General features: G+C 44.6%; 1 protein-coding gene across 1 annotated transcript in view; it reads right to left on the bottom strand.

Moving 5' to 3' along the window:
* Positions 1–1,760: 1,760 nt before the first annotated feature.
* Positions 1,761–9,990, bottom strand: part of LOC137562442 (E3 ubiquitin-protein ligase RNF213-like) — a 29,685-nt gene continuing 21,455 nt past the window's right edge. Inside the window, exons 3-5 of the mRNA XM_068273788.1 lie at positions 8,992–9,150; positions 2,233–2,432; positions 1,761–2,110 (exon numbers count right to left, since the gene is read on the bottom strand). Coding sequence (XP_068129889.1) covers positions 1,761–2,110; positions 2,233–2,432; positions 8,992–9,150 — 709 coding nt within the window. The remainder of the gene's footprint in view (positions 2,111–2,232; positions 2,433–8,991; positions 9,151–9,990) is intronic.

The following is a 9,990-nucleotide window of genomic DNA, read 5'->3' as shown; positions in this document are numbered from 1 at the left end:
TTTCCTGGTTTAAAACCCCTTATTACCAATTAATAGCCCCATTTAAAGTGTTGATTTCACTGTAAAATCCATTTTCTCAAAAACAAAAAATTATTTTTGGATTTTTTTTGTTGAAGTTGTAGCCCCTTATCACCTTGATAATCCATGCAATTTGGGGGGATTGTAGCATGTATGGGGTCTTTGCTATGAACGTTAAAAGAAAATCCGGCCGTGGATCCGGCTGTGATTGCCTCATTCACGACCGAAAATCGGCGTCGTGGCATGGACGCATTTCATAATACGGAACCAATCACGCTGGAGGCAGATTTTTTTTTAACAACGGCCGTGGTTGCCCGAATTCGTGGATCGAGACATCCGAGCACCACTGCTGCAAACGATGGAAGGCCATGAGTGATTCTGAAAAACTGGCTACGATTTCTTGAATTTCTTCCAACGATTGATAAGACGCAGCTCAAGTCAATCCAACAGTTGGACTGACTTGAGCTGCGTCTTATCAGTTGTTGGTCGCCTCTTATCAGTGATATTGTACTTGACAAAAGTTGTCCAACTTCTTCAAGTTGTTTGATAATCGTGCATTTAAAAGACTTTTGTTGAGCGTATGTATGAGCCTTTACGCAGACCAGGTACAAAGTAAACAAAAACATTTCTGAGGCACTATTCTTTGACAACTTTTTATTTTTGGATGTTACACCCCCCTTTAATCATCAGTAGAGATGATCATTAAAGGGAATCTGAAGTGAAAATAAACGTATGATATAATGATTTGTATGTGTAGTACAGCTAAGAAATAGAACATTCGTAGCACAGATATGAGTCTCATATTGTTTCCAGTACAGGAAGAGTTAGGCCCTGTTCCGATTACCGCCGGCGTTTTGCGGGAGTGATTTTCCCGCAATTAACGCAGAAAAATCACTGGACACTGTGTCGGTTTTGGAGCGATCGCGATTAGCGTGCTTTGCACATTAATCACGATCGCTAATCGCGGAATGCTCGTCGCCGGCAAACCGCTGCATGCAGCGCGGTTGCGGTTATCGCTAACCGCAACCGCGGCAGTGAGAACACTGCCACTTGCTACATTGTGTAGCGATTTTTGCAAAACCGCTAGCGGTTTGCCATGAGCGGGAATCGCACGATTCCCGCTCAGGTGAGAACGGGCCCTTAAGAAACTTCAGTTGTTATCTATGCAAAAGAGATTCTCTGAGCTCTCCAATCAAGCTTGGTCGGCTACACTGCTGTTTTCTGGAGCCTTTATACATCAAAGAAACAGCGAGACACAGCTGCTAATAAAGTTTTACTGCAGGGAAGTTCAAAGGGTCATTAACACTGCTCTGTTTTATAGTATAAAATACAGAGTGTGGTTGATAAACTGCAAACATGATGCAATATTGTTAAAAAAAAAAAAGCTATATAACTGAAAATAAACCGATGAGTCACTTTTCTTTGCTACTAATGTTCTATTTATTATCTGTACAACACATACAATTCATTATCTCATGAGCTGGTTTTTTTTTTTTTTTTCTTCACTGTCACTTTAAATTTGAGGTAACAGTCACTTTCCACAGGAAATAAAATTGGTTATTTCCTCAAATTTTAGAACATCAACATTCATTGGTCTGAGATGCTATAGATTGCTGCACTTTTCACTATTCAGATTGCTTTCTACCTTGCCTTTCAAACTGTATCCACACAGAGCAGGATCATTAACCAGACAACTTAGGCAGATGCCAAATCTACTACCTTGCCTAAGGACAAATTACATCTTAATCCATCTTTGCATCCACTGCTTTGTCAAACAGGCTTCTCAAGCAAAAGTTGTGTATATGAATTACCTGTTCAGTCCCGAATCCAAGAGCTTTCCATTCTATAACATTATACCCCATCACACGGGGTCTTGTGTACACATGATAAAAGTGATGAAGATGACTAAAGAAACTTGACACGCTGTTAGCATCGCTGGTCGTGAGGATACTGAAAATCCTGCTGAGCATGACTTCCCCCGCGAATACCTTCTCTTTTGCGATTTTAGCATATCGGTTAGAAAACATGCCAAATAGATTAGAGAAGAAATTTGTATTGTGTTTCATGCACACGTCATCGTACTGATGCCACTCTGTATATGAGAAAGGATTACAGATCAGTCAGGTCCATCAGCACGGCTTGGGGACTATCACATATCCCAACAAGTACACAATATAAATTCTTGTATTCTTGAACATTTCACTGTCATCTCACCTTTTCCTTGTACGCATTTGGATGGAATATTCAAGCAACGATTCACAATTGTTCCATTAGGCATATCAAGGTAATAGATGTACTCAAAGTCAGTTTTATTCGCTTGCAAAATCATATATTTGTACGGTATACACTTATCCAAACTGTCCTTAGAAATTTGAGTTTGTCCTTCATATAGAAGTCCATGATTCTTATAGTCTCTTTTAAAAAAAAAAAAAAAAAAAAAAAAAGCTGTTAGTATAAATAAAAAAACTTTTTTTCAGCTACCGTAAGTTTGAAATAAACAGATAATATGTTGTAGTGACATGTATCATGTTTCCACTGGGACCACTGTGTGCAATGCAATTTTTACCTAAGCACAGTTTTCCTGTGATTGCGCTGAATAGTTTCCTGGTAGCTCAGGAAAATTGCTTAGCATACGCAATTTCCCTATACAGCATTAAGCCCCGCCTCCTCGTTCTCTCCTGGAAAAATTCCAATTGCACCATATATAACAACGATTACACAAAAAAAAACCAATGCAAGGCATGAGAAGCCAGGTTTTAATAAGCTGGAAAACGTGATCAGAATTGCAGCAAGTTTGCAATCGTGATTTTCAGTTGAAAAGGGTGCATACAGTATCTGCACATATTTACCTGAAGGAGCAGTTTTGAGAACATTTCTGACATCAGACATGTTGCTGAAAGCTGGTTTGGGGCCCAACCAAAGGACTTTTATTTGAACGGTCTAGAAAAGCTGCAATAATCTACCAAGTGCATCAGTCTCAGGGGGGATGTGCCAAGTGCATCAGTCTCGGGGGATTGTACCAAGTGCATCAGTCTCAAGGGGGAATGTACCAAGTGCATCAGTCTCAGGGGGGAATGTACCAAGTGCATCAGTCTCAAGGGGGAATGTACCAAGTGCATCAGTCTCAAGGGGGAATGTACCAAGTACATCAGTCTCAAGGGGGAATGTACCAAGTACATCAGTCTCAAGGGGGAATGTACCAAGTGCATCAGTCTCGGGGGGGATATACCAAGTGCATCAGTCTCAAGGGGGAATGTACCAAGTGCATCAGTCTCAAGGGGGAATGTACCAAGTGCATCAGTTTCCAGGGGGGTGGGGATGTACCAAGTGCATCAGTCTCAGGGGGGAATTTACCAAGTGCATCAGTCTCAAGGGGGAATGTACCAAGTGCATCAGTCTCAGGGGGGAATGTACCAAGTGCATCAGTCTCAGGGGGGAATGTACCAAGTGCATCAGTCTCAAGGGGGAATGTACCAAGTGCATCAGTCTCAAGGGGGAATGTACCAAGTACATCAGTCTCGGGGGGGATATACCAAGTGCATCAGTCTCAAGGGGGAATGTACCAAGTGCATCAGTCTCAAGGGGGAATGTACCAAGTGCATCAGTTTCCAGGGGGGGGCGGGGGAATGTACCAAGTGCATCAGTCTCAGGGGGGAATTTACCAAGTGCATCAGTCTCAAGGGGGAATGTACCAAGTGCATCAGTCTCAGGGGGGAATGTACCAAGTGCATCAGTCTCAGGGGGGAATGTACCAAGTGCATCAGTCTCAAGGGGGAATGTACCAAGTGCATCAGTCTCAAGGGGGAATGTACCAAGTACATCAGTCTCAAGGGGGAATGTACCAAGTGCATCAGTCTCGGGGGGGATATACCAAGTGCATCAGTCTCAAGGGGGAATGTACCAAGTGCATCAGTCTCAAGGGGGAATGTACCAAGTGCATCAGTTTCCAGGGGGGGGCGGGGGAATGTACCAAGTGCATCAGTCTCAGGGGGGAATGTACCAAGTGCATCAGTCTCAGGGGGGAATGCACCATGTGCATCAGTCTCGGGGGGAATGTACCAAGTGCATAAGTCTCAGGGGGGAATGTACCAAGTGCATAAGTGTCAGGGGGGAATGTACCAAGTGCATCAGTCTCAGGGGAAATGTACCAAGTGCATCAGTCTCAGGGGGGTATGCACCAAGTGCATCAGTCTCGGGAAAGTGCCAAGTGCATCAGTCTCAGGGAGGAATGTACCAAGGGCATCAGTCTTAAGGGGAAATGTACCAAGTGCATCAGTCTCAGGGGGGGGGGGGGGGTGTACCAAGGGCATCAGTCTCAGGGTGGAATGTACCAAGTGTATCAGTCTCAAGGGGAAATGTACCAAGTGCATCAGTCTCAGGGGGGGGGGGGGGGGGTGTACCAAGGGCATCAGTCTCAGGGTGGAATGTACCAAGTGTATCAGTCTCAAGGGGAAATGTACCAAGTGCATCAGTCTCAGGGGGGGGGGGGTGTACCAAGTGCATCAGTCTCAGGGGGGGGGGGGTGTACCAAGGGCATCAGTCTCAGGGTGGAATGTACCAAGTGTATCAGTCTCAAGGGGAAATGTACCAAGTGCATCAGTCTCAGGGGGGGGGGGGGTGTACCAAGTGAATCAGTCTCAGGGGGGAATGTACCAAGTGCATCAGTCTCAGGGGGGGGGGGGGTGTACCAAGGGCATCAGTCTCAGGGTGGAATGTACCAAGTGTATCAGTCTCAAGGGGAAGTGTACCAAGTGCATCAGTCTCAGGGGGGAATATACCAAGTGCATCAGTCTGGGTAGGGGGGGAATGTACCAAGTGCATCAGCATCGCCGGGGGGGGGGGGAATGTACCAAGTGCATCAGTCTCAGGGGGTAATGTACCAAGTGCATCAGTCTCAGGGGGGAATGTACCAAGTGCATCAGTCTCAGGGGGGAATGTACTAAGTACATCAGTCTCAGGGGGGAATGTGCCAAGTGCATCAATCTCAGAGGGGGAATGTACCAAGTGCATCAATCTCAGAGGGGGAATGTACCAAGTGCATCAATCTCAGAGGGGGAATGTACCAAGTGCATCAGTCTCAGGGGGGAATGTGCCACGTGCATCAGTCTCAGGGGGGAATGTACCAAGGGCATCAGTCTCAGGGGGAATGTGCCAAGTGCATCAGTCTCAGGGGGGAATGTACCAAGTGTATCAGTCTCAAGGGGAAATGTACCAAGTGCATCAGTCTCAGGGGGGGTGTACCAAGGGCATCAGTCTCAGGGTGGAATGTACCAAGTGCATCAGTCTCAGGGGGGAATGTACCAAGTGCATCAGTCTCGGGAGGGGGGGGTGTACCAAGTGCATCAGTCTGAGGGGGGGAATGTGCCAAGTGCATCAGTCTCAGGGGGGGAATGCACCAAGTGCATCAGTCTCAGGGGGGAATGTACCAAGTGCATCAGTCTCGGTGGAATGTACCAAGTGCATCAGTCTCAGGGGGGATGTGCCAAGTGCATCAGTCTCGGGAAAGTGCCAAGTGCATCAGTCTCAGGGGGGAATGTATCAAGTGCCTCAGTCTCAGGGGGAATGTGCCAAGTGCATCAGTCTCAGGGGGGGAATGTACCAAGTGCATCAGTCTCAGGGGGGGAATGTACCAAGTGCATCAGTCTCAGGGGGGGAATGTACCAAGTGCATCAGTCTCGGGGGGAATGTACCAAGTGCATCAGTCTCAGGGGGGAATGTACCAAGTGCACTAGTCTCAGGGGGAATGTACCAAGTGCATCAGTCTCGGGGGGGGGGATGTACCAAGTGCATCAGTCTCAGGGGGGAATGTACCATTTCTTCTCATTCATTTTTTTGATTTATAAAACTACTGCTACTAAAGATGATTATACAGTTAAGTGTTTTATAAATCACAGATTTAGGCGTGGGAGTTACTAGAGAGCTTTTTTGAGAATTTTTTGAACTCTGACAATCGCAGGCACTTTAAGAAATGCTTTGCTAATAAGGCTCACCACACACCATACAATCTGGCTTATCAAAGCAATCTGTTGGCCCTTTTACTACATAGATTTGGTAAATGTGTACAACCAAGATTGTATGGTGTGTGTTGAGCCATATTCTATGGTGTTGAACTCACTGGAGTGAATGTGATTAGGGCAATTGCAGGACAAGCAGCATTTTGTGAGCGTTTGGGATCAATACAATTTCTAAATTGCCAGGAAATGCGTCTCGACTCAAGTTGCGTACAAAACACTTACACAAAGCAATAGCGATTTGTAGAGGGTCCCTGGCCTAACGCAAGATACACACAATACAATTTTCTGACAGGCTTACTGTCAGATCTACGATTTCCAACAGGTAAGATCTGATTTTTGATCGATTTTCCATTGGAATAAACAGAAAATCGATCAGAAATCAGATCAGACCTGTTGGAAATAATTGATCTGACAGTAAATCTGTCAAAAATTGTATTGTGTGTACCTGTCATTCACATAGAGAAACTATAAGGAATCCGCCTTTGTCTGTTGTTGATTCCATCGAGACCCGGACGGAATCCGCCGCTTCCGGGTCTCGGCACTTGTTCCACGCTGATGACGCTGTTCCTACTGCTCAAACTACACAGGCTGAAAGGCGGAGGGCGCATTCCCAGTACGTCCTCTGCAAAGTTAAACAATAGTCAGCTGACTCTGGTCAGCTGACACCTAAGTAGGGCCTTGCTGTGTGATTGGATGTACAGAGTGTGGCCAGCCACTGATTGGCTGATGAATTGTATTTAAACCTTCATAGTGCTCCCAGTCATCACCCGTGATAAGCATAAGCTGTGGCTAGTTGCTGGGTGCGCACTCACTTGTGAAAGATTACTGGATATTGACCTTGGCCTGTAATTGACAATTCCTGTCTGCTGTGGTTAACCCTTGCTTGCTTCCTGGATATCCCTTGCCTGCTGCCTGGACAGCGCTCAAGGCTGCACCTGCAATGAAAAGCAACAGAGGCAATGCAGAGCCCCACTGGGGCTAAATACATGCCTTGAATGCAAAACAGATGCAAATTATGTGCTAATTCTATTCTAAAAATTGCCTTTGCCTGTAGTGAGTGCTAGGTGTGTAATATTGTCCAGTTACTGGAGCTCTGCACATCCATGCAGATAGATCATTCAGGTATAAATTCTGTTTGAAAGCGCTGCCATGTCTCCTGCTGTACAAATTTACATATTTAGTACATAATTTGCATCTGTTTTGCATTCAAGGCATGTATTTAACCCCAGTGGGGCTCTGCATTGCCTCTGTTGCTTTTCATTGCAGGTGCAGCCTTCAGCGCTATCATTTGTGTGTCTGCCTGCTTGATGTAATGGGTATACCATTTATGATTAGCAGCACAAGGAATATTATGTTTTTATTGCTAGATTAGTGTTAGGCCTCCCCTGAGGGGGTCCGTCATCACCGTGGGGAAGTCTAGTAGGGAATAATCTGTGCACACATTATCACTGAAGCTAACACCCCCCTTTGCCTGTAGTGAGTGCTAGGTGTGTAATATTGTCCAGTTACTGGAGCTCTGCTCATCCATGCAGATCATTCAGGTATAACTTCTGTTTGAAAGTGCTGCCATATATCCCGCTGTATATATATCCTCCTCCTAAAAATGACTTTTTTTTTAGATATCCCATGGTTCATTTTATATTTAAACATTTACAAAGTAGGTTGATTTTTTTACGGTCTCTAATCAGTGGCAGCCTATTAAGTGTCCCAGAGTAATGCTGGGAATACACGGTTTGTTTCTACCGCTCGATTCACTGCTCAATCAGTTTTGCCGCTCGCAGTTGATTCTCTTATCTTTCGCTCGTTTTTCTTATCTTTTTGCATTCACTTCTATCAGAAATCGAGCGGCGAAACTGATCGAGCGGGAGATCGGACATGTCGGAAATTATCTATCGAGCCGTCTATCTGTGGCAGAAATGAACCGTGTATTTCCAGCATTAGAAAACGGTCAATAGTTCATGTATTTTATCTCTCCCTACCCTCAGAAGTTGTATTCTGCCAGGAAAACTTTTATGGCTGTAATTTGCTTATCAGTGCTGTTTACAATTATTACTGAAAAGACAGAAGCCGTCACTTTCATGCCTGAAAAAAACTCAGGCAGCAAAATAAAACAAGTAAAACAACCTGGTTATTAACATGTTTGGCACTGTACATACACATGTTTATCTCATCATGTCGCCTCAGGTACACTTAAAGGAAACCAGAGATGAACGCTTTGGCACAAAATAAACATATCCCACAATAGATTTTACAAAATAAATACTATACCTGGTATTTTTGTCGCTCTGGTGTGCCGTTTTTTGTCTTTTTTACTAAATTTCCATGCAAAACACAGTTCATCAGAAAAGCATATTATTTAGTGGGCTGTGTGCAAAATGAAATCACCATTTCTAAAAACCTCTTATGACTAATAAATATAGATTTAAAAAAAAACAACAACAACAAAAAATGTTTTTCAATATGCCCTTACATTAGCAGCTCCTCCCATCTCATCTCAGCTCTCTGTGATGCTGCCAGTATACAGAACAGGAAAGCAGAGCCAGAAGGGGGCAGGCTTGGGCTTGAAAAGACATCAGAGAAGACAGACTCAGCTATAATGATTCCTGAGCAAAGCCAGAGTGAATGCTCAGTGGGGGATTTTATCAGGGCTGATAACAAGCAGGCTGAGCAGTGACGGATGAAACAGAGAGCAAGGTAGGCAGTTTCTCTAATGTTCCCACTGATATATATGGTAACATACATGAGGGTGCTTCGTCTTTGGTTCACTTTAAGAAAAGCACAGAATGCATACACACAAAAGAAAACAGACAGTGGCCATATTATCTCTGCTTCTTTGGTCTGAAAATTCCGAATGGCCAATAAAGTTTAGGGATCTGGTAGGTAGGGATTGGCAAGTGCATTCATTGGTGGAATGAGAAGAGAAATCAAAAGGAAACACTAAACAGCCAGAACTACTTACTGTATAAATTTCATTTTACAGATGACATCTGTCCAGGCGCGGTAGCCTTTCATCTCTCCACCTTTCACCACCACTTCATCCTTCTTACTGTTCACATGAAAAAACTTGGAAACAATAACATGGAAATAAACCGTGATGCAATCTGCAGGATCAAGCTCCCTGTAGGTATAAAGATAAACATATCAAAGCAAACCTGAAGTGAAAATAAACTGATGAGATAAATAATTGTATCTGTAGAAACCTATCAAGCCTAGGAAATATCAGCCTGCACCGGGACAAGATGGGTGGTCTCATTTTGTTATTATAAATAGAGATGGCCCGAACGGTTTGACCGCAAACCGATTCGCGCGAACATTGGTGGTTCGCGTTCACGGTGAACTGCGAACTATATGCGAGTTCAACCCGCCCCCTATACTACATCATTAGGATCAACTTTGACCCTCTACATCACAGTCAGCAGACACAGGGTAGCCAATCCGGCTACACTCCCACCTGGAGTCCCCCCCCCCTTATATAAGGCAGCTGCCTCGGCCATTATCTCACTCGGTGTGGCTGCAGTAATTAGAGAAGGGAGAGCTGCTGCAGAGACATAGGGAAAACTTAGTTAGGCTCTTGTTAGGCTTGTTAGCTTGCTCCTTGCTGATACTTATTGCTAAAAAGCACCCCTCAGCAGAGAGCTAATCTTGTTCTTGTGATCTGTTTTTTTTTTTTTTTGGGCCCACTGACACTTGTGTCGCATATACAGCCCTGTCAGTCAGTCGCAGCTGGCCCTTGCTTGCTAATTGCTATACTGTGCCACTTCCAGGCCCAGCACATTCAGTGCCTACCTTTTCACTGCACGTGTGTGACAGCTGCACATTTGTAATACCAATCACTGCATACCTGTTCTCGGTACCTGTGTGTGTGACAGCTGCACATTGTATTGATACCAGCCACTGCATACCTGTTCAGTGCACCTGTGTGACAGCACGCAGTGTTATATTATATACCAGTCACTGC

Source organism: Hyperolius riggenbachi, chromosome 3 (assembly GCF_040937935.1).
Source record: "Hyperolius riggenbachi isolate aHypRig1 chromosome 3, aHypRig1.pri, whole genome shotgun sequence".
Taxonomy (NCBI): Eukaryota; Metazoa; Chordata; class Amphibia; order Anura; family Hyperoliidae; genus Hyperolius; species Hyperolius riggenbachi.
The sequence above is the reverse complement of the archived record's forward strand: the minus strand, read 5'-3'. Positions and strand labels throughout refer to the sequence as shown.